The following is a 27,510-nucleotide window of genomic DNA, read 5'->3' on the forward strand; positions in this document are numbered from 1 at the left end:
TGAAAATAAATTGACTCATGAGCGGCACAGCATCCGGTACGTTGTGTGATTTTTAATATAATTAAGAAGAATTTGTTGAAAGGTGTTCAATTCAATTCAGCCTTCGCCGACTCAGGTGTCAGCGAAGGCTTAATTGAGATACAATTGTTGTAAGTAACCATTAGGAACTGGAATATACCAACCAATCATAAATTTACCATCAAGAGAGGTAAATTTTCTTTGACAATCTCCACAAAAGAATGTTCTTAAGTACTGTAATAAATTTTGAATACTTCTGTATTCGCTCCATAAGATGTGGGCAGATACGGGTAGATGTACTTTGAAGTTCGGTTCACTAAACTTAGCATCTGAAATATTGCCTCAAGCAAGCTGCTTGAACTATGATACGACCAGAGCCGTTCCGGAATTGATTATTAGCGTAAAAGCTACCGGATAAAATACGTTGTCTAATCAAAGCGGAAAAAAGTTATTAAAATTAAATTTGGAAGAAAAGAAATTATGTATTATTTATTATGGTCTTAATGGCGGAAATACTGGATCGCTTGGAGTCTGTCAGCCTGGGGTTGGGCCTTACTATTAACAAAAGTAAGACCAAGCTTATGGTAATCGATCGTTTTTCATCAATCCAGCGCACTGACCTACTAGGAGACTATGACACCGTTGACCAATTCCAGTACCTTGGCTCCGTGATCACAAACCGAGGCGGCTGCGAAACTGAGATACGTCGACGAATCGCCATGGCTAAGACAGCAATGACCCAATTGAGCAAAGTATGGAGAAACAGAAACATTACTAACAAAACCAAAATACACCTGATAAGATCACTGGTTTTCTCCATCGCGCTATATGGTGCAGAGACATGGACCCTCAAAGCCGCTGATAGGCAAAGAGTTGATGCCTTTGAAATGTGGTGCTGGCGTCGACTATTGAGGATACCGTGGACAGCCCACCGTACAAACGTCTCTGTACTAATAGAGCTTAAATTGGAAGATACACAGCGGCTGTCTACTACTTGTCTGCAGCGCATTGTGCGATACTTCGGACACATCGCGCGGAGGGATGTAGACAATATGGAGAGACTGATGGTAACAGGGAAGATAGAAGGTAAAAGACCTCGAGGCCGAAGTCCCATCCGATGGTCAGATCAAATATCACGTCAACTGAACATTACTGTCAGCGCCGCAATACATCAGGCATCTGAGCGCAGCAGATGGCGCCGGCTAGTCGACAAGATAGTATAGAGTCACGATCCTCAGCAGTGAGGGAACGATTAAGAAGAAGATTATGGTCTTACATTAACATTGAATGTACTAAAAATATTTTATACTAGCTGTACCCGCGACTTCGTCCGCGTAAAATAGTGACCTTGACCAAAATATTTAATGACCTAACTCAATAAAACCCAAGTATTAATAAAAAAGTTTTATCGTTTTAGCTTCAAAAATGACGACACTTTCATACAATCTTTTATAACTCTTTCAACCCCTTATAAATCAATTTCGTAATATATATTTAAAAATTAGGCTAAACATTTAAATTCAAGCTTCTAGCTTCAAAAATAACGTTTCTTCCATACAATCTTTCATCCCCAATTTCAACCCCTTACAACCCTTTTTCGCTTTAAAAAGTAGCCTATGTCCCTTCTCAGGGTCTAGACTATTTGTGTACTAAATTTCATTTAAATCGGTTTAGTAGTTTTGGCATGAAAGCGAGACAGACAGACAGAGTTACTTTCGCATTTATAATATTAGTAAGGATTTCTATTGAAAAATATTACTTATTATAATTTGATCAATAAACATAAGTTATGCATTTTAATACATAATATTAGTAATATATATCATCGTCATCATTCATCATCAATATAATCCTATATAATTTGTATTCCGCGTAATTTTGTTTTTTGTTTTTGTCATTTATTTCCTTTCGCAGTTATCTCGCCATATTCATTCTTTTCTTGCTATATACATACATCATAATAACCAGGAATATTTTTTTTACTTACAATGCACGACAAGCATAACTCGTTTGCTGACCGAAGGTGGTACTCCATTGCTGGCTATGCAGAGATATGGCCCCATGTGTAATCGAGACACCTTCACTAAGTGTAATACAGCTCCATTTACTGATGAATCTATAAACAAAAAACTTAATACTTGACATTTTCTTATAATAGTTGACACTTAATTTCATGAAGGTCGAACATTTTAAAAATGTTGTCTGTGCGATAATGTTCTGTAAAAGTGGACTTGTCAATTTCACCGAGCGCCTAAGTATATTCGGATTCAACTTTGCAAGTAGCAATACACAAGCCAATTCTCAGATTATCTTTATGAGGAGAGTTTGTCGGAGCTTTTATATTAAAAAGATCTGATTTCGAAGCTACATTCTTTGAGCTAAAACACTTCTTAATTTAGAGTTATAACAAGATATGGTGTCCTAATGACCTCACTATGGGCATCATATAAACCTATTTCTATTACCACTAGGTGACATTGCGATTCTGCGATTCCGACAATAGGCGCTTCGTCGAGATAGTGATAGAGTTTTTAGTGCGTAGGAGTATCATAGTACCCGCTTGTCTCCCCCGGGGCGGACGGCTCTCCATTACGGATTTTCTCCAAGTAAATAAATTGTCTTATGGACAGAAAGAATGGCTATAATGATAAAGAATTATATATATAAAGCGTCTTACTATGAGTATCGCTAAAATTGGTGGTAGGGAGTATATCCCCAAACTCCTTGCGCCACACCACAGAAGGCGTGGGAACACCATGCGCGGCACACCGCAACGTTACATTGGCACCTTCACGAGCCACCTGGTCACTACTCGTCGGGTAGTCCAGAATGTCTGGTGGCACTAACAAACAGAAATTATTTTTCACAGTTACAGTTAAAGTATATTTATGGTGTATGATAAGAATAATGAGTAGTTTTTTTAAATTGATTATGGCAAGCAATATGATATTCTATCTGATGTAGGATCAACTATAGTCTAGACGTTCGTAGCACCGCTTATACATTACTATCCGAGTAGACTTAAGTGTCATGGCTCAATACCCTATAAATTAATTGCCCTATTTCAGCCTTCTAATAAAAGCATAGCTTGTATTGATAACTGTAGCAGCAGCAGTCATGCTCAAAATATAATCTATGGCCTGAGCATGTTTGCTGCTTTCTACAGTTACAGATTAGATTTAGGGTATAGATACAAATAATGAACAACTTTTGGCCTCAAAAGACATGATACTTATAACATTGGAAATTAGGAATAGGTACTTGCTATTAAATAGCGTTTTGAAAGCAGCAGTTTTAATGCAGCGAGTACACGCTAAAATCCGTTCTACTAAGTCGCCAAAGTGCAGTACTAGGTCGTGGCCACCATTGAAGCGAACGATTTCAAAATTGCTAGTCGCCTATACTAAAAGCATTGCACATGCTTAGGAGCTTGTGTAAAATTCAAGTCCTTCTACGTACTTATAGGTTTAAAAAGTGGTGAAAATTTAAATGTCTACTAAATAGTTCCTTTGTTTTCTTATTTCAATAGATATGTACTGATATATTTTCAAATTTCAATATAAGTAATCACAGTCACATTTGTAACCAAAATGCTAATGAAGAGGTAGTTCTGTGGTTACAAACATTTTGTTGATATTAATTGCTTAACAAGCAGAACGTTACTGATTGGATTTAAATTATTCGTCGTTGTCTCAAAGCCAAGACCCTTTCATAATTATATTGAAATCGGAATTAACTTATGACTACAGTACCCTTGAAAATAGAATTGAATTTGATTACGTAAATATAATTTGGGTACTGAGAGTTTAGACAAACAACTATGAAACAACGTCCAAATAAGCAAACGTAATTAAAAATTATGCTTTGTTCAAAAAATAGGTAGCACGCAGAACAAATTTAAAATATACCCCATTCGGAGTAATGAATTGATTATGAAAATTACAAACGGTAAATGTACGGTTTGGTGCACAAATTAGTTAAACTACACGCTCGAGTTGGTAGGTATAGCATACCTACTCACGTAGTTAATAAACTAACAAAGTGAATGTAATTGAACTGAAGGCTTTCAGCGTCTTCATCTGTGTTGATTTCCACGAAACACCCTCTTGTTTATAGCCATATTAGGTATGGCTATAGAACTAAGATTCGGTTCACAGAGCGGTTACTTAGATACTGAAATAAAATATTAAATCTTGGTAATAATTATTGTTTTAATAATATTTAAATGTGATAAATTCTATTTGTATGAATAATAATAATGTCGCGATATTTTGTTTAATTTTTATAGTTCAATCTATTACAGGTACATTTGAATTGATGTCCATATAGTTACACGTATTAAATAAACTAATATTGCAATAGGCATGTCAGAATGACAGATTTAAGTTTTCATAAAGGTGTTGAAAACTTATGTACGTGACAATTCTGTGTTTATCAGAGTGTAGTAACAGTAACAGCCTATTGTTATCAGTTACAAATAAATTCTAATATTACCTATCTACAATTCTATACAGCTTAAAATCAACATATTCTATTTTGAGAAAGGTTTACCTGTGACGGCTCTAAGAATATCTAATATTATAAATGTGAAACTTATAATATTTGTATGTGTATATTTTTAGATGTGTTGATGACTACTCTCAATACAGATTATATGGTTGATATTTGTACACATATGAAACATATCTTGGTCAATATAAATAAATTGCTTTGAGTAATTCACACATCTTTATTTATTCTCGGAGGAAGGTGGACTGTGAATTGGGTGAACTACAACACAATAAGTACCATATAACTGAGAGACGCATTTATAGATCATTATTTGCTATATTTTTTATGATTTCCACAATCTTTTTTATATATATTATCATAATAGTTTGCATATATTTTTTTATCTTTATTGTTCTTCAAATAGTAAAAAAAATAACAAAGTACCCTATTATACACTTATAGTTCAGTCAGTTTTAATATTTGGTTTTAGACATATTGATACATGATATTTTTATATCATTTAACATGGACAAAGTTTTCAGACACATGTTAATATTGGGATAATAGCAGCATAATATCAATATCGAGCTATTTCTATATTATACTTGTATGAGCACAAACCTACGACATCTAAATATGCTGTCTGACTCTTCATGGGGTCAGTGTTCAGCTGGCACATGTACCAGCCACGATCCGACTGCCTGACATCGTGTATGTGTAGAAACCACACACGTCTGTCACTGTGATTCACAGCAATGCGGTGATTCTTCGTTATCACGTGGGTTGCAATTGTCAGGATAGTCTGCGTGTCCACACGTAGCCACGCCACCTATGGGTAAACGAAAAAATATGGCTATAAATCAAATTCAATTTAAACATATTTTATAATTAAAATGATTAATTTTTCATATAGTTCCAAGAAAGACAGAGTTTGTGTCCCATATGACTTACACTGTGCTTTATTTGGCACTATATGACGTTACAAGAGAATAGAATAGAATAGAAATAATCCTTATTCATATAAACTTAATATAAGCACTTTTGAATAGTCACATTTTGTTTATTTTACCACTCATACGGAACATAGCTTCATCACAAGAAGAATGATAAGGAACTTGCGTTGCTCTTTTAAATAATTATTGTTTTAAGTAGTCCAGCACCTCTTGATGGAATGTCATAGGAAACGAGTAAAGAGGGAACTATTTATTAAAAATTTTAAAATCAACAAATTTGATGTGGGTACTATTCAGAGCATACTACATGGTCCTACTATTGATTTTGCTCTGTGTTTGTGTGCGCTGATAAAAGCAATTTAATAAATAGAGCCCTCGCAGTTGGTAATTATTTGATTGTTTATTATTTTTAAGAATTGTTCCGATTAGTTTGTAATAATGGGGTTAACATGTTTGAAAACAAAAACCCCAAAATGAATTAATATTAAAAAAAAAGTAGATTTACATTAACAAGGATTAGGCATGAAATATATTAGATTATTGTTTAATAATATCATATAATATCATATTCATAGAAATACCTAGACTACTATAAAGAAGTCTCCACAGTTTATGGATGAGCTTTTACAATACATTCTACACTTTTTAAAATTTTTAAAGTTATTTATATAATTGTATAAATTACAGTACAAAGTTGTTATAAAAATATAAGTGACTAAGTCGCTAGTATAAATACCTACGTTATTATTTATTAGGTCAAGGTTTCGATCGACTTACGAGACAGTAAGTGAAAAACAAACATTAGACATGGATGGATTTATCGTGATTTAATCTTTGATAGCTTGTCATGGAGTCGAATTAAGTAAGAAAATCAATTGAATCAGTTGCTTTAGGAAAATAAAACTAAAATTATTCATGAAATGGAGGATTAAATCGCGGCCTTTGTTAGTAATAGTAGAATCTTATCTACAACAAAATCTTAATTTGGGCATAGTAACATTTAAACCTATACCTTGAGTTGTTACCATACGTGATTCAGAACATAATAAATGATATGTATAATTGTATATACCTAAAAAATATATGTATATGATATATAAGTTTAACTCTATATAGAATTTACATGTTACTTAGTAACTACCCGCTAAAGTAGTATATACTATACATGTTATAAGTATTTGTCTTTATTTATTAACATTTGAAGGAGAAACAAACAAAGTCAGAGATCGTAAAAACTTGTAACTAATATCAGTTATCTGTGCTAATATTAAGAAGATAATTATAAGTATTAAGAGATTCTGGATTAAAATCTTAGCGACGAATCTTACATCACACAGTTTTAAATATATAAACATTTTTATTGTTGTCTAAAACATACAATATACCGTTACGACTGTTATTATACTAGGGATAGTCACAGAGTACTGCTGTTAAATAAAACAATGACTCTTATTTTCACTGAAATGGCAATTTAATAGAAGGTCATCACAAGATACATTGGGATTTTATTACTATTACTCGTAAAGATATGGTTTAGATTGGATAATAGGTAGGTTGGAAAATCGGTATATTTTATTTCACAAAAACAGTGTACCAATCTATATTTTTTATAGACTCTTCTATCCCCATCAATTGAACTTCGGTCTCATTTAACGGGCAATTGAAATCACAACTGGTTGAGCCGAGGTTTGAACTCCTAGCAGTGCCCTCAGACTGAAGTAATATCCATCAGGTCTAAAGTTGCTATTCAGTTCATAAGTTGTTTTCAGTTTCATAAAGATTGCAGTATACAGCCCTTGTATATAAAGTGTAGTAGTGTAGTATTGTAATTAATAATATAAAAATATATGAAATAAATAAAAAAATATGCATGGGAGGGAATCCAAGTAAAAAAAAGTATCGTCAAAATCAGTTCAATATAATTTCACGTACAACAATACAGTAAAGTTCCACCGAATTCAGAATTTGCTTCTTCTGGCAGTTAGTTAATATAAATCTATTATTTAAGTCGAGCTGTTGTATGATCGATTTAGTACGAAAGGTTAAAATTTATTATTTCAAGAAATATCGCTTGGAGAGCGTTGAGTCAGTACAGTCACAAATTATTTAATTGAGATTATTGTAATTTATCCTTCTTTAACTAAGTTTTTCTAACAAAAATAAAAGACATGGCTATTCTAATATATTGAACTTAAGGAAAGTAAGCCTTATTATAAAGTAAAATGGTATTTTGTCCATAATTATGAAATATTAATTTTATTCAACCAGTTTTCATTAAACAAATGTTTTTCTTGTATACATATATTATAAAATTATTTTTGTATCTGTATAAAAGTAATTTATGTAATTAGGCTATTTAAATTCTTATAAATCATATTACAAATTATATGTTATAATAGCATATAAGAAAATCTATTTTGTTTCATCCAAATTATTGTTATAAAAATACATATACATATGTTATGATATTATTTAATTATTAAATTATCAACTTGACTAACTTTGATGTAATATAAATAATAATATACTAACCCTGTAAGAGCCGAGGTCATTGACGACGCAAGTGAAGACTGCTTCCCTCCCCAATGAGACTGTTAAGTTGTTCAGGCTATCTTCAAAACGTGGAACTTCTGGAACAATCATCATATTTTATGCCACGGTCTGTATAAGTTAATTTGAATATTATGAATATTTTTTGCTAGAGTTAGAATTCTCAATTTTATGAGTCATAATATTACAAAGGGCTGTCCGTTGATATAATAAGGTCCTTATTATTTAGAGTGTTCATTGCGGTTCTACTCCTAAGTATAAAGTAACATTATCTGTGGGGTAAGTACTAAATAGAAAGACACTGAATTTTATTATTCAATAATGAAAATATATTTTACAACAGACTATACGTTTGTTGATTTATATTCACACGTTTAGACTTAAAAATGAAAAGTAACAACGATTATTTCAAAGAATAAGATGAGCGGATACGTTTCCCAGGCACGGCACCTACTAAGTTTACAAAGTTTTATCGCAACATCAACAAAGAATCGACATAGAGACATTTTTTTCTATATACTATATATATTCATGAAAGACTTGCAAATTTTGATACAATAAATCTATATCTATATATATATATCTATACGTAATGTTGATCGTAGTTACTGTATTGTGAAAGTAAACAAACTTGCGATTTGTTATTGATGTACTAATTAGGAACCGACGGCAGAGGTTTACATTGCATTGAAGTTTTATTTTGTTCCATCGTAGTTGTTATATTGAGGCGCAGCAAATTGTTACTATTAACATAACATATTACATTGAATAAAATGAAATTTATTATTAATAGAAGTGATAAATAGTCGATGGTTATCTTATTTAAGTTATATAGCACTTACTTTTAGTCTAACACTCGTACGTATGTTATTGATGAATTATTTTATTTCTATTCTTTATATAATTTAATAATATATTTACGAGGCGCCATAGGGCATAGGAATATCATATAAGAATCTATACCAAGCTACCTGGCCAACATAATAATAAAATACATTTTCCATGTGGTGACACCTACATACACTTAGCAGTGCGTAATGAAGTGTTGTCTTGGAATGTTTGGTAAAGTAACTGTAGGTTTTTAATGAGAAAAATTGTTGTTAGAATAGAATGGAATAGAAAATTATTTATTCAAATAAACTTACATTGAAGTACTTTTGAATATTGCTTATTTTTTTTATTTATCGCTAATTCAGACAGTTGTGTCGTTAAAAAAAGAACAAGAAACATGCGTGTTGCACTTTTTGATAATAAAGAATATTAAGTGTGATCACTAGTTAACATCCCCAGGATGCTATAAGAGGTGATCAGGGTCAAAACACAATACAAATACAATTGTGTGAAAAAGGAAAATGGTTATATATTTTACATATTTACGATGTAACAGTAGCATGCTTAGTTGTCTTCCTGTCATTATAATAATAGATTTTATTTATCACTTGAAGGAACCATGCCAAACCAACCAACCAACTTACATGGAAGTTGTGAGGTGGCAATGGTTTATCATGAGAATGATTATAATAATATATGTATACTTATTAGATTTTAGATAACTAAAATATTAATCTGGAACTTGTGTTGGTAGGAGTCAACGATTTGTCGTACGTTGGTATGTTTAAATTCAATATGTCAAGTCGGTTTGTAGACCATTAGAGAGTTAGTCGAAAATGTGAACCGATACACAAACATCTCGGCATTAATGACCATTGGGGCCTTAAGAGTCGGCCATAGCAGTTAACTACTAATATAGTCTAGTCTAGTATCGTACTAAAGCAAGTATTATGGCCTATAGTTGCCCATAGTGTTTTCATTAGCGGGAATGAACTATTGTTATTACTATTATATTTGTTATTTTCAAAGACACATTAACAGAAACTTGAAAGTGACTTAGTGATTTCTTTTGGACTTAATAATGGTATTATTGCATTTATTCTAAATAATATATTTACAATTTGAAAGGTACATTAGGTACAGACCAGACCCAGTCAGGATAGCACACTAGTGAAAATATTAATATCTATTACTAACATTTCTGTTATATACGCCATCATGGAATAAAATAAAAAAGGAAAGTTCATTCGTTGGCATGTAGCCATAACTCACGAAACTTTATTAAGAAAGTTTTGATTCACTTAATACACTTTATATATTGAAAGTTTACTTTATTACTCACGTTACACATTTAATAATGGGAACTGTATCAATTTTATTAGTAGGTTCTATTTCTAATGTTAGCCAATAAATGTTATCGTAGCCGAGGCGGATGTTCGCACGTATCGTTCCTGCATTTATTGTGCCTAGAGCAAATTTGCTTGTGGGTCGCAATATCCAAGAGAGCGGGCCCAGGGGATCAATCGTGTTTTATTTGCGCACCAGAGTCGATAATGAACGTTTTTTTCTGTGTATCCACTCGTACAATATACTGAAGTGTAATAAAGGCTAACGTCTTAGTAGACCCGTTCTGGCCTCAACTTGCCACTGAAATTTTATTGTCGCATAATGTAATGAAATCGTGCATGTACACTGTCCTTGGTTGCAGTAAAGTCAATCTACTTCCATAGATTTAAGGTTCACATTTCAGAGTTTGTAAATAAATACGGATTAGGAAAAATAAACAATAGATAAAGATATTGATTGCCAATAAAATGTTAGGAAATTTTATGATAGTAGCCGTGAGGTTACTTACACATACAAACTTATATAAAGAAGTATGTACAATAGAACACTCGTATGACTGACGATAGATACTATCTCTATCTATATCCTTGAATATACGTCACCATCAAACGTTTGAAGTATATCACTTAATATCTTTTTTATAGAATATATAAAACATTTTTGACTGAGAACAAAACGGATGTTTAAAAAAAATAATTCATACACATATTTCTTCATTCTTAAAAATTGATTTGATTTTTGATTTGACTTAATGAAAGTACGTAGAGTATATTTTTTTACTTCTCATTTGAGCATTATTAGTCCTATTTATATATACCAAGCTCACTAATTAGATTTTAGATATTACCTACTGATTATAATTTTATACATAGACCTTTTCATTGGTCGTCACTCTATGTTCCATTAATCCGCCATTAAATTCAAAATCTTCAGCTCTTTGCTAAAAATATATCTATCACGTCATAAATATATAAAATACAAACTACAATTTAATATACCAAATATAAACTTTAAACATGGTTCTAACTACTATTTATCTATAAAAGTCGAGAGAATATTATGAAATATTCATGGTAAATGTTATCTACGTTTAACTTCTTCAAAATACTACATTTTCTATAGATAATAAAGTAGTCAAGTAGATATTTAGATATGCATACAGTAATCGGATTGTATAAATATTATTATATTTATAATGTACATTACAAAGGATTCTTAAAGATTTTACATTTAACTCTGAAAATGACAGCGAGTTTGTTTGAAGCCTACCTACAAAGTTCTCATTCGCATAACTTCCCATTTAACATAATTCAAAACAAACCTTAAAATCAGCATGATAATGAGTGAATTGTTAAACATGAACACCTAAAGGTTTGCTGGAGAAGCAACAAAAGATGATCCTTATCGTTTTATGGCTTGAATAGCGAGTAAGCTCTCCGGAGAATTTATGTCACGGTATACCCTCTTCTGAGAGACTCTAAAAGAAAGTTTTAAATGCTTTTATGCCGGCACTTGTATGTGCCGCGGACATAATTTCTTTAATGCGATATTTTTGTTATACCATCATTTTGTTATCGGTCGTATGAACTTCAAATACCATTATATTTATTACCCGCAGTTTGCAACTTTGTAGGTCGGCATCATTATTATTGACATTTACGATTTATGCCTATATGAAACGTTAGTCACTTATATTAGAGATAGAATAAAAACATATTTAATTTTGAGATAACTGGTAGCGATATTTTTTTTTAATATGTAATACTAATATATATATTATAATTGCGAAGGTGTGTCTATCATCAGACAATAAATATACATATTTATTGCTTTTACAGGATTAAACAGGTAAACGGATTTCAATGAAATTTAACAAGAATATTGATTATCTAAAAAAGAAAATACGCTATTTTTTATTTTAAAAAATGCAGACAATAAATGGTGTTATAAATACGAGTAGTGTTATAAATACCTACATTTACCTACTAACTAATGAAACTAACCAAAATAACTAAATTACGAAAGATTTAAGGACTTTTAAAAGTAGAACAATATATCGTCTAAATTTTTACATAATATAATTTAATTTTGCATATACAACTACTTCCAGATGGTTTAAGATTTTCTTTCACAAAAATTGCTGATATCAATTGTAACAGTGGTTACAATTAATATCAACAATTTTGAAGAAGATAATTCTATAATACAAAGTTTTCAAAGTCGATATTAGTTAGGTATTACTTAACGTAACATGCATTTAAAATATTCTTATATAAAACATCGTAATTTATGAGTGGATTGAAAAGTAATACATGACATCGTATACTCGTTATATTAGCTGAAATCGCACTTGACAGGTTTCTTTTAACCATAATATTGTTCTTAACTCAAAAGTCGGACTTGATATAATAATAAAATTATGTATAATATTTAAACAATATCATTTCCTTACTGACAATTCTAAGCAAAAAACTATAATAACATACAACTGAATTTTACACAATACATTACGAGTAAGGTCAAGTCATCATAAAAAGGGACATTTATTTCAATTAAGAATATTTTTGCTATACTCTATTTACAGTTAGAATTAGTGGCATCCTTCTAATTATTCCTAAAATATGTGGATTGATATTTCCATACCCTTGTCATCTCTACAAAAAAAGGATTAGATATTAATAGAAAATAATTTCTCCATTCCACGTACGTAATGTATAGTTTTATAGCGAGTTACCCCACATATAATTATTTCTCCACAAAATTAGTAATTATATAAATTACGGGGCCTGTAGTAAAATTAGATCGCACTTTCAAATTTGATTCACTTCGCTAACCACATCGTGATTAGATGCAACAAGCAAAGCAACGAATCGCGTGACAAGACGGAAAATACTCGCCGACTTGACTTACCTACAAAACATGAATAATTATTGTACGACTGATGATTTCAGTCAGCACTATGGAATTCTTCAATCCCGATTAAGGATATTCATAAAGCAAAATGATATTGTTTGAAAGTAAATAAATGCTTTAAGTAACTAATTATTGGATACGATATATATCTTCTGAGACTTTCTCTACCTTTTTTTAAAGACAATATAAGTATATCCTAAATCCGTTCTCGTGACTTTACAATTTCAATCTTTACGCTAAAGAATAGAATAGAATAGAATAGAATAGAAAATCATTTATTCAAATAAACTTAATTTAAGCACTTTTGAATAGTCAACATTTTTTTAAATCTACCGCTTATTCGGAAAGCTGTCTCATCACAAGAAGAATAAGCAAGAAACTTGTGTGTTGCTCTTTTAAACAATCCTTGTAAGTTCACATTTTACAAGTCGAAACGTGTGAATACAAAACTACCAACCAGCACTAATTTATTTAGGCTCAAATATAAAAACACAATAAGATTAAATCAGTCGTAGTGATAAGAGCAGACCAGTCCCTACAAGCAGGACTCGTTCACGAGTATGACGGATGAGCCAGCCATCACTGCGCTCGACCATATTTTAGGGAGCCCAATGACCCGGCCCAACTCTAAATTTAACTATGATCCATTTAGTAATGAAAAGATAATAAAATAGATAGACACACTTTCGCGTTTATAATATTAGTATAGATTTATTTACTTTTTTTAACGACCGACTGTTTAGGAAAATATGATATAAATTATACGATACTATATAAAACGACGCTAAAAGAATTCAAGTTATGAAGTAATTTCTATAAATAGAAATGGGATAAGTTTCTCTAAAGTCGACTCGAAGACGAAGCGGTGTCTATATAGTTTAGAAATGATGTCGGATTTGACTTGGTTTTGCCGCAGTACCGTAATATGCAGATTCTCTTATCAGACAAGAAGATTTATTCATAAAATAGCTAATTAATTTCAGATTCGTTGAATTTCTTATTCAGTACTATTCAAATTCTTCACTAAGATATCAATACATTTAAGCTAATCGTGAATTTGCATGCAAGAGGATTAAGCTGTCTTATATTGATCGCGTTGGTCTACATAATTTGCGTTTTTATGTTTGTTTTAAACTCTTATTATGTGCCAAAGTAAACTCATTTGATTGTTGTTCGGTGTAAGATTGACGGGCAAGATTATTTTTCGAGAATAACACTAAATTATATTGTACAGAGTTACACTGTGCCTATTTAGTTATTTGTTGGCACCATTATAATCGCAGTAAATTTTAAAGCACCCTATCTTCCATATTTAAATAATTGTATATTATTATTATACCAACATTGACGTACACTAACAAATGTGTTAAAAAGAACAGCAATAAATTATGTCTCGAATACAATGCCTCACTTAATCTCAATTTAGGTGATTGTCCCCATCGAAGCGTGCAATGCAATTCGCACAATTTATTTTGTGGTGGCACCCTCTGTAAATCAAATCGGCGGGCAATATTTTCTTTTTACAATAGAGGAGTACAAGACAACGCTTTCAGGCGATGACTTGTGCCATGGTGTATAGGTATAAATATTTGCGTATCGCACCAGTTTGCGCGCCGCCTCGCCTGGCTCTTCCAAAAGTCGTCACGCGACCTCCGGGCTCGATATAAGAAGTTTATTCCGCTTTAAATACCCTTCGTACGATCGATGCTTTTTCTGCAAATTAAGGGTATACAATGCCCCAGATACAATGTATAATTTGGTACGATAAAATTGGACGGAATCTACTGAAAGTCAAAGAAAACTCATTTACTCGATGTGTGTAAATCGCTTGATTTAAATTGAATACTATGCTATTATTATATTATACCTGATAAATAGGCAATAGTTGTGTATTGAAATCACAGTTTTTCTTATTTAATTTATTTATTCCCCTATTGACAGAAATATTGTTTATATAAAAAGTTTCAATTACTAATGTTTGCAGGAATTACTGCGAATTTCTACAGAATATATTGTTAAATATGAGTCAATATGTATGTCATGGCAGTGTGTTAAATATGAGTAAGTCAATATAGAAAAAAACTTTTGAGAAAAAATACGCCTCAAAGGGGGCAATAATATATATATATATATATTTTAATTTAAATAACCCAGTTACAAATCAATTAATTGACACATTAATCGGATAAGAGCCGTGTCTTATCCGCCCTATTGAGTGTTTTCATTTGACACCAAAAATAGATGGCGACATATCTATACTATATATACCAAGTCGCCGGCACTACTAGTTTATCATCTATTCTTTGAAATCAAAATATTAGATGGATAAAATTATAAGTGTTGAGGAGTTTAGTATAGGCAATAGCCTATATTTTATTTGTATACATATGTGTACATCAACTTCAACACAGATGAAAAATTGTATATAAAATGCTTTGATATGTTAACTCTAGATATATTTCGCAAGATGTATAAAATAGTTATCAACGATAAAATAGACCTTTTTCTATATATAAAAATTTCTCCAGAACGTGTTTGTAAATACGTGACAGTTTGTTCCCATTTTACATGATAAATGGAGTAAACACACAAACTAACTGTCAGGTAATATGAAGGCGCTGCAGAAAGTAGCAAATTTAATTTTCGTATCTGTCGTCATGATTTCTTTTCCCGCGAAAATGTGAGAAAATTATTTGTCACCTCCTTTTTATCACATCACGACTATAACAAAACCAATATAAGGATAATTATACACTGTTGTATATATGGACTATGTTATATATGGTTTTTTTTTATTAAAAATATAGTAAAACTGTAATTAGAAGTTTAATATATGTACATAAATAAAATAATATTATAACCATGAAATCGTGGTATCTGCATTCCTGTGTTTATCTCTACGTAGAGGGATTAACAGTATTTATAGATACTGTATTGTGGTACATGTACCACAATACAGTAACCCTACTCGTAATGTAGTATTAATAAGACATCTTAATCAAAATGACTGCAGTATCTAAGGGTATATAGAATGAATAAAATATAGACGACAACCCTTCGCAAGCTTTATGTCCATAGTAGTTTAGCATTTTAGAGAGTTTATGTGGCTAAAATAGGCAAGACTATAGGTAAAAAAAGACAGGCACGTTATAGTACTCGTAATAAAAATATAAATGCAAAAGGTAAGAGTATCTATTTGTGTATTATCTTTATTAAGTTAAACCTCGATGTTATACGACGATAGACGATATCCCTAAAATTCCTATAGGTATTCTATAGGAATTTTAGGAAAATTATTAATTAACCGACAAAGCCGCATTACACAAATAATAGCTAATTATATACACCATTAAAAAGGAGTATTTAATATTATATATTAAATTAAAGGAGTTTAATATTTCCACTTTATTCTTGTCTTTTACAAATAAAGGAAAAGTTTGTCAATAAGTTTATATTAGGCTATTCAGATTAAAAGACGAGAAAATTGGAATTAATCGTGTTGAGAAAACAAGAATGAAAACCGCATCAAGTTACCATTAAAATGCTATCAGTGTAATAGCTAAAGCCGCATAAAACTTTCCCAGATAAGAAGTGACGCAAAGATTATTTTAAATATTGGGCGAGTAACAAATTCTCGCGATCGCCGTGATTCGACAAGTTCACTGAAGTTAGCGATAAGTTCTTTGAAGTTACGTAGCAGCCGTGTTTCTGAACCTTATCGTCTGAGAAGTAACAAGCCGAGATAAATGAAGTTTAGTTGCTCTTAATTTAATGGCTGGCCGGAAGTTTGGGCGACGTGACCGGACGGAGGGGCATCTAGTTCCGGACAATATTGTACCATAATTATTAATATTGACTTGTTACATTGCTAATTTTTATTATTACCTATATTAAAGGTTTAAATGCTATTATTATTATAATAAAAGATATTTTTTAAATTTCACGTTCGTAAGTTTGATTCTGTAAACTTACTAGAGACTAGGGTCGGAAAACTATGTCAATTGGTACCAATTACTTTAGTCTATAAAGCTAGGTTCTTGAAAAATTTGAATATAATTATACCAACAAATATTCACTGAAAACGTGATATAGAAAGTATCTATTATTAACAGTTAATTGATATCTCTGCTAATGCCAAAACAGGGGTTTAAAATTCTATAATCCTATCTATATATATAATAAAATTGTAAACAACTAACGTCTGTATTTTAAGTACGCTTTAAAAGGAAATATTAAATAAACGATACAAACAAAATATTATAGCCTATTGTTATTACGAAAACCACGAGTATGATCTGGCTCAGTTAGTAATTCTAGCCATCTCACAGGTCCATGTAGTCCTAAACTAAGCTAAATTTGTATTATATACACCTACTAGATAAACTTTTACTTAGACGTATTTAAGTATATTTTATCTAATAATATATAGACAAACAGCCAAACAAAAACAAAAAACATATTCATGAATATATTTTTTGTTTATAAAGGTTTGTATTATGTAAGAACGAAATCGAAAAAGTATGGAAAAGTACACCAGTGTGCTAAAATATCTTACAAAAGAAATTTAATCAGACATTATTACTGTGCCGTGTGTGAACATAAATAAGACTAAATAATTATGTCTTAATTAATAGACGTCTAAGGCGTAGTATAGTATATATATATATGTCTCTCTATAGCAGTGTTAATTCCAATAATTGTTTTTTATAATGTATTATCTGTGGTTGACACTGTTAATTTAGTTGCATTATTACTATTTAGTTTATTTAACATTTTTATGTTCTAAACATAAAAATAATAATAAACTGCAGAACTGTCCGTAAATTCCTAGAAATAGATGATGACATAACACCTGTCACATAAATAACAAGTCTTACAATAAGTAGATATATGTGTGTGTGTGATATGTGTGTATGAGTATGTTATATACATATATAACATACTCTCACACACACACACACACACTTACTTTGTTTCGGCCCGTAATTGTGGTATACGCCAAAAAAGCGTCAATAACCAGCAAACGCAGAGACAACAGTGAAAATAATAATAAAAAATACCTACTGTTATTAATTGACAAAAAACTAATATTCATTTACCATACAATTACTTTAACAACAGATGTATTTAGACTCTGCTCTGTAAGTAAATATCCTGTTACCTAATATTACCGTCTGTAAACTGATCTCAGAGCGAAGTTTCATCAACATTTTGTTTTTATAATTGACTTTGTTAAATTTTGTATCGGGAAGTTTGTAGTATCTCTTAATTGGAATCAAATCAATATTATTATTTACAAATAACAATTTATCGTATAAATAAACTTACAAATGAAACGAGTTTAGTTCACCCACAGTTTAACTCATTGGACTCATTCCACAGAAACAATTTCCAAAGTAAACAATTGTAATAAACAAGTTGGAGGTAACAAGATAAAATTAGAAATAAATAAATAACTTCAGATATTCTCCCTTAGAAAATGGTATTTAATTATGACATCATTACAAAAAGAATAAACTAAATGAGTAAATAGCTATGCAAATAGAACTAAATTGAAAATGTATAGCTTCTGTAAACGTTTAAAAAAAGTAACAACGTCTATTTATTTACGTCCCACTACAATGTACGGCGGAAACAACATCCATTCCATTTAAAAGAACCGCACATACAGTTAATATAATGACAGGATACCTTTTGATCGAATCGGGATCAAATTAAAATTGAGTCCAATAACATATAATTATTAGTATTTCTATATTGTGTCACTATCAATGTATATTTCAAAATATATTGTTTAGTAACATTGCTTTTAATTGTCATTTCATTTGTTTAATTCATTGATGTAAAATTTGATATGAATTTAGTGGTCATTAAGATATATCATGTGAAAAAAATTAAAAAGTTTAAAAAATTTAGGCTTTAAATTAAATTTCGATTGAGTAACTATCCGTACTGTTATTTACCTTACCTATGTATTTAATCCATCAGTTAACAGATTATACAAAAATGTACATATAATATATATGATAATAATGCGCATATGCGCGCACCTAAACAAAGAACAATAAGTACAGTAAAAGAATAGAATAGAACAAGTATAAGGAAAAAAATGTTTTAAAGAAGGCGGTCTTATCGCTATTAGCCATCTCTTACAAACAACCTACATAGTGTTGACAGAGAGCATTTACAGGTAGGAGACGCACTAGGCACTACATATTATACACTTATAAATAAACATACATTTCATAAGCATAACTAAAAAACTTATACATATTACATAAAAACATATACTATGTACATAATACACGAGAACAATTTAGATAAAATTCAATTATAGGGAGAGATAATGAGATTTTAGTAAATTTTGAAAGATGTCAAATGGAATGGAATGGAAAATAGCACAGAGTTTCGAATAGAGACGAATAGCTTCTACAGTGAAAGAATCGGTGTAATATTTAGAAGAATGAAGTGGGAAGATTAAACAGAGGTTTGTTGTGCTACGTAATTCAGGACCCAGATTTTTGATATGGAATATTTATCACAGCACACAGTAACAAAAGAACCAGCAGCGCACGTTCACGCTCGTAACAGTACACGTTTTTCACTTATTTCATATAGCCATCTACTGTTCGCACTGGTTTCATTGAAAATCAGCGTTTGGGCATTACAGGCTATACACAAAGCTGAGCTGAAACCAAATTGATCGCAGCTATATTTATTAAATCATTAATTATAAAACTGCATTTATAACAATTAATACCTCATATACTTATATATTCGGATGTTTGCTTTATAGATTATTTTTAGTTTCTTAATTTCTTAGTTACTTTATTTATACTCTTTATTACATGGTATAATGAAAATAATAAATTTACATAACCTGATACGAAATACAGTTTTATCGCTAAGCAATTTATTTCACAATACCTTTGATTGGAGAAATTGATTATCCGAAAAATGTAGGTAGCGTACATAATGAATATAATATAGAATAAAATAACAACATAGATATACATATTTTTAATAGTGCACATATCTTTAGAAATAATGAAGAGGAAGGGTCCACGATACATACATAAATGAATCCATTCAAAACCAATATACAAAATAATATAAAAAATATTAAAAAAAAAATTAACTCAGACACTTATCTGTTTGTTTATTACGGGGATACACTATAGAAATAAAATAATCTGTACAAAAAAATATATCACAGAAACGACAAAGAGAATACAAAAGATACATATATAATGGAATAATGAGATATTACTGGATTCTATCTGTCTGCAATAATTTTTACCTATTCAGCTCTTTGCGTGATTAAATAAATATAAAAAAGCCATCTCCACAAGCTTTCACATTTATATCACAAAACTCTTGACAGCGACTGACGGACAACGTACCTACAGGTAAAACTAATAAATGTAGGAGTACGAAATTACGCATAAAAGTTATTTTTGTGTAATATAATGTACCTATGTATATAGATACATGGATTTTAAGAATAGCTTAAAATCCATTATTTCATAATTGAATGTCATCAAACTTTTATAAGACTGTAGCAGGCGGCATATAGAATAGATATAAAGAATAAAGTTGTCCCAGAACTACTAAGTTTTACCTACCACATCATCCATTTGATGTGCTTTATATATTATTATATAAATAAATGGAAATGAAGTACTGATACATATATGTGGAAATGATGTTTGGGGATTGAAGGTATGGCGATATTATATACTATGTCTAAATGAAAGAAAGACAGTAAGCCTCTCATCTGTCAAGTAATAGTCATAAAACTGTAGTGTGGTAAGGGATACATGTACTAGCGAAATAACGTAGATATTTGGATAGGATTACACTGATAAGTATATCTTTGTCTATGACATATAAACTTGCAAATGGAAAGAATGTCGGGTGAAAGAATGATGAAAACATATATAAAATGGGAAAAAAGTATTCTGGTATTGGAGCAGGATAAGATCAGTATATTACCAGATAGATTGTACACTGTCTCAGTCATAAGTCAAGAGTCTTCAAACATTATAAGCTTCAATTAGACAAGTTATTAAATTGAAGAGGCGAGAGATGTAAGAATTCAAGAAATAATTTGATAAGAAATTAAAAAAAAAATAGCTTATTTATGAGAACGTTACTTTAGCGTTTGATTAATCGAGAATAGGAAATCATAACGCATTTGAAAACGTAACATATAATTTTTATAATAAGTATGTTTTATATTTGTTTTCACGCAATAAAATTTGTATACACCAATCCTGAACTACTATTACGGAAATTTATTTAAATATCATTACTTTGTTTATTAGTATTATTGATATCGGCAATTATATTAAATAGAATTATTGATGCTACGCCATTACTTCAAAGGTGTAAATTTGTGCTCACTTTGGTTTTTAAAACTAAAGAATAAATAAAATAAATATATTTATAAATGGCATTTCTTTTATGCTATTTTTTACAATCTTCTACTTGCCATAAATGTCATTTTTATTTCTTTAAACTGTCAAACTAGTTAATAATGTGGGCATGATAATTGGTATACATTACTGTATATATATTAAAAAAAACGGGAAATATATTGTTTTGTGGCTTGTTATGAAATGATATCTAAATATAATTCGATTTCTGAGTAGATGTATTGTAAAAAATATGTATATTACGGTTCTGGTATTCAATATGTCTTAATACATACCATATCATATTTCTGTATGTCATCGCTTTGTAGGTTATTGAATCAGCGAATGTAACATGCGATATGATATAAAATCATAATACCTATACGTAGTTATACTATATCATGAAAAGTATTTACCTTTATGTTACTTTCTGAATGCTCCATTTCAAAAACAGATATACTCTATTACAGTTTGTTAGTAACTCAGATTCAGTTAGTTTTCCTTTTTAATTTTAGCAAAATAAAAAATGTTATGCTCTCTAGTACAATATATTGAATGAGTTTATATTTAAACGACCTTGGTAGTCTTGTAGTTTAGTAAACTTCAGATGTTTTTTTCAAGTGGTACCTAAAAAAAAGTGTGTTCGATTTCAGTACAGTAGAAAACATTGTATTTATAAGTACATTGCTACTATTATTACTTTTGCTCCTTTTGCTTGTATTAGTCTAGATTTTTTCTATGTATATTATGTAAATATTTAAATAATATGTATTTCAGAATAGTAGTATAAAAACAAGTTTCTTGCTGTGTCAGATAGCCAGGGTTATATGTGTATTATTTGATTATTTATGAAGACAAGTATTTGGAAACTATGATCAACGTTAAAGTACTTAACGTAAGGTGAGAGCTGTGCATCAAATGGGATGTTGTTAATCCGGCTTACTCGGGTCCTGCAACAACAACCCGCTCGGATGGCGGTATAACAACTTGTACATACGGCTGTTCGACGTTTCCACTAAGTACACATTCCATATGGATGTTTGTAGTTTAAATAACACTTTTATTAATCCTTATTAAGTAAGATAATTCATGCAAAGGGAAGTTAAACAACGAATGTTGTTAGAGAGAAAATTGATTGAGTGTTAATTAAATTTATGGTTTTAATCTGGGAATGAGTTAGGTAAGCGTGTTTTAGGTAACATGTTTGACAATCAGGTAGTTGAATATCCTCATATAAATAATCCATTCACCAATAAATTATATTAGATCGAAACATGTATTATATTACAATAAGTTGCCATTGATTTTTTTTCTAAACTAGATTAATGAAAATTTTGATTCAGTGATCCTAGACAATAGGCCTACAAAAAAATTATTGCATGAGAGGATTTGAATTAAATTATACTTAGTTTTGATAGCAAAGTAAGTATTTACATTGTCAAAGTAAATACTTAATGTGTTTTTCATATAAATTCATACATAATTATATTGTGTATTTATTTAATGCTATAATATCTAAATAGAAATTTCATTCTACGAATTTAACATCTCGCCATGAGAGTTCTGGACGGAAAATACATATGTACGCATATAAGTTTTTAAACAATATTTATACAATTTCTCAGAAACATGATAAGCAAAAATAAAAGTAAATATTAAAACTTCTGACAATGTTAACGAAGTATATTAGGTACGAATAGAAGTTCCCATATTTTATTATTTAACCTTGTGTTAAATTGGCCACGCGAGTATACTAAGCTATAAAGGAACGAAACTACTTATCAATTAGTTTAGTAACTTAGTGAGCTATTTCCGTCAATTTCGAAGTTTCGTCTTTAAGAATAGAAATTTAGAAAATCTCTTAATATTATTAGAATAAAAACGGTACTGCTTTTGGAATTAAGTTTTCATTTTAATTTATTGTATAACAATGTTTAAGTTATTAAACTGTGTAGATAAGTAATTTTACTAATACATATGTATATAATATGTGTGATTTCTTGTTACTTTTTTGTGTTAATTTTAATTAAGTACAATATTCGTATAATTCCGTTTAATTATTAGACCTAATAATATTGCGGTGTCTTTTAACATTTTCATATTTGAACTTTGGATACATTAGAGCCAATTTTTATATAATGGGTGCTGAACAACACAAAGGCTATTCAAACAACATAATGCGTACGTTCCAAGGATTTGAATAACATACGCCAACGTAACCCCGTATTCAAGTCGCTGCTTACTTCATAACGGTAACTAAGTAAACCATCAGTACTGTATACTTTGCTTTTTGTATTTTTGAATGTATTTAAACGTATCGTATTGCAGAATACGTAATGTAATTTGTTCTGCTATCTAATTCTTGGAAATGGCAATGGCCCGGAACTGTATGGTAAAATTCTTTGTGTTGGCGATGTAGTCGTCCCAATTTATTTAAATAAAAATTAAAGTCTATTCTATATTTAAAAGTAAAAGGATTCATTAACAAATAAAAAATAGTTACAAAATACGTGTAAATATTCACAAGATATTAAGTATGCCATACAGAAGACGCAATTTAGTTAAATACAATAGGTCATATGCTAATTCAATGATGGATATGTCAACCATCATACTCGAATATCTATTACATACTTGAAACTATTGACTATAACCTATTTTAATATTATAACTATTAGATAAAACCGCATCGAGTATTTGTTGATAATAAAATGTTACAATTGTAATCATTCAAATTTTGTTTGAAAAGAGTAACTAGTTTTTGTGACTTCATTTTATATGTATACTCGTGTATTCTTTTATATGAATAAATGACTTTTTAATTGTCTTGATTGATTAGTTGACAATACATAGCAATTATGATGATGGACAAATTAGGAGAAGACAATTCGGAACACATTTAGTAATTAAAATAATTATGTTTTGGCTATTAATTATATGCAGAACTAAAATTAAAATTTCTTTGTATAAATAATATGTTATAGTTTGTTAAATTAGCTTGTAAGAAACCAAACCATGAAGATCTAGCAAAGACAAAGTCTATTTTATGGAAACAAGAATCAAAATAAAATCACCAGGTCAATAACAGATATTGTCCTATTCTATATTTAATAGACTATTTTTCTTTCTCAATGTTTTATCATTTCAGAATATTTTATGATTTTTCGTAAAAGCCCTTTAAATGTTTGTTTGGTACTTCAAAACAAATCGCATTACGTTAGTACATTTTTAGGTTTCTTTATTTAAAAATTTACTTCGAAACCAGAAAAACTTTCCTTGGACTACAACAATCTCGCAAATAAATTTAAATAAATTAATCTTTCATCATAATATATGACTGATGGGTTGACCGATATGAACTTACTTCATTCTTAATCTGACGGGTGTATGAAAATATACAAAATAAATAGATTACAATCAAAATGAAAGAAAAAAAATCACATAATTATTTTAAAAAATATCTTTATTTCTTACATTGCTAATAACTTTTGTATTTTTAGTTCCCAAAATCCTGTTTCCGGACTATAGAGAAAATTGAAATAAATAGTGAAATGAATTTAATTTATATCAATTTTATTTATTTTTATGCATAGGAAAATATTATTGACTGTAACTCTGTTATTCATAAAATGTAATGCTCTCTAATATAAAAAACAAAGAAAAACATTTTGATATAAAAATTATACTAACAACACACGATGAAAGTTAAATTATTTATGAAATGTGTACATTATTTCCTTTTTCCTTATAAAACAATCTTCCTTATTACAAATGGTTGTGTACTAATTAAAATTTATCTCAATTATCTTACCCACAGTGTCCTTAAAACAAATCACAACATGGAAGACAAGTCCGAAGTGTACATAGAACAAAAGTTTTCCCAACGACATCATTCAAGTCACATCGCAACGTCACCGAAACTTCACAGACGCGGCATATTACGCCGAGAACTTCGTAGCTCGGCCGAGTCTACGTGCTACGTCGCGTAGCCGCCGCGGCCCAAACGGTACTGGTTACGCGCGATGGCAATTTCACAGCTACGCTACAACCCGCCGCTTCGTTGCACATGCGCTCACATTTATGCTTTATTCTATTATAGTGGAATGATTCCTTTTACGATAAATATTTGCAGAGAAAAGTAGCTTTCGAGGAACAGACTTCAAGTATTATAAGGTTATTAGCTATGCCCGCAGTTTTATCCGCGTGAAATTTATAGCATATGTGTTATAATGATGTATAAGCCATATTATTGTAGTTTTATTAAAATATATATTCAGAATTTTTTGCCTTAAAGAGTAACAAAGATTCACCTATCCATCTATCTACATTTATATGTTTATAATATTAGTAAGATTTCGATTGTATGTATGCAATAAATTTACCGATTAAGTATGAAGAATTAAACTTCTTTGTTTAGAGGAGTTTCATGGAGTTTAAGAAAAATTAATAACATTAATAGTAATTATAATAACATTAATAGAGAAAAAAAATATATAAATAATATTACATTATGGTCAATTGGTCAAACAAATTCTTTATTTAATGGATTTTTTAATGGATGATAATGGAATGCCGCACTGGACTGCGCTAACACTGCTGTAGACAATTGTATTAGTGTCCGAGTAATAACATAATTAGCTCAAAGTAAGTTATTAACATTATTAATATACTTTCTATTTAGTATGACGTATGTGTGAGTATATAGATAAGTATTAAAATTAACTCCATTTATCACGTAAACACGTAATCAGATTTTTATTATAAACGTTTTTAAATTATTATTCGTGACTTTATAAAGTAAGCTGTACATGTAATGACTGATGTAATGACTATTATTAACAGTAAATTGACAGATTTCAAATATGAAATGAAATAGATGGAATAACACTGTTTTTCCATCGAAATAAAAAAAATATGTTGGTAAATATTACATGTTTCACGACGATAACAAATGTTGCGACATTTACACAGAAGTACATAAATAATATAAATTTTAAATTTTTCTTCGGACTTCGATCCCAAAGGCCGGGAATTCAAATCAGGCTGACAAAAATAATATTATCATCATCGTCAACGACCATTCTTTTTCATCCACGCCAAGTGGCGGCTAGGGTATCAAAGTACAATATGTGTATAGTGTGAATATAAAAAGTAAAAAAAATACAAAATTAAAATAATATCTATACCGATCTTACTACAGTTATAGTAGTAGGATTGTTTTTTCTTATGTAGATATACTTGACTATCCATCAGTAGGGTTGTATGTTTTTATGAAGTATAATGGAAATGCGGGCACCAGTGGAGGACTAGGATATTACATTTCTGGCAGTAGAACCTTTAGTTCCTCTTAGTAACAATTTGCTTCCACCAGAGAAAGGAACAAATAGATATATAAATACACATTCATCTTTTCTCTTACATTTATAACTAACGTAAGCAGGATTAAGGTTAGTTTTCTTTTAACTTATATTCTTATATTAGTAAAAGATAGATTTGTTATATATATTTTCCTTATGGGAGAACTACGTGAACCGTCAACATATAACTCGCTTCTAAACTTCCAATAACCGTTACGTAAATAGAAACTAATAAGTCAGATTAAAGATAAATGTTGTTGGGATAAGCGTGCGGCCGAATTGTTTGTACTTCGGATGTAATTAATTAAAGATTATACATACATATCATGTTAAGGTAACGATGTGTTCATGTAATTGGAATGGTAAACAGCTAACGACACCATCACATTGAACTAAGAAGTCATCCTTTTTATTTTGCAATGTCATTGTCTAATTGTATCCAATAATCGAAAAATAATTGCTTCGCGGCTGAAATACGTAGAATTGCCTGATTGCCACCTATTTAGCAGCACGCAGACTACTTTTTACAGTCTTCCTCTGGTAAAGCTATTGAATTTGTTTGCAAGTATAACCAAACACATCTTTTATATTGTTCACATTCTGCAAAATTTGGTACTAAGTAATGTTATTATG

General features: G+C 30.2%; 1 protein-coding gene across 1 annotated transcript in view; it reads right to left on the reverse strand.

The window, feature by feature from the left end:
• The window catches only part of LOC131847947 (lachesin-like), a 34,430-nt gene extending 8,911 nt beyond the window's left edge, over nt 1-25,519 (reverse strand). Inside the window, exons 1-5 of the mRNA XM_059197676.1 lie at nt 25,332-25,519; nt 7,995-8,092; nt 5,131-5,338; nt 2,696-2,860; nt 2,006-2,134 (exon numbers count right to left, since the gene is read on the reverse strand). Of these exons, the coding sequence (XP_059053659.1) occupies nt 2,006-2,134; nt 2,696-2,860; nt 5,131-5,338; nt 7,995-8,092; nt 25,332-25,413 (682 nt within the window). The 5' untranslated portion in view covers nt 25,414-25,519. The remainder of the gene's footprint in view (nt 1-2,005; nt 2,135-2,695; nt 2,861-5,130; nt 5,339-7,994; nt 8,093-25,331) is intronic.
• Nucleotides 25,520-27,510: the final 1,991 nt, after the last annotated feature.

This window comes from Achroia grisella, unplaced genomic scaffold (genome assembly GCF_030625045.1).
Source record: "Achroia grisella isolate CSIRO2021 unplaced genomic scaffold, CSIRO_AGI_Agris_v1 utg544, whole genome shotgun sequence".
In the NCBI taxonomy this organism is placed as follows: domain Eukaryota; kingdom Metazoa; phylum Arthropoda; class Insecta; order Lepidoptera; family Pyralidae; genus Achroia; species Achroia grisella.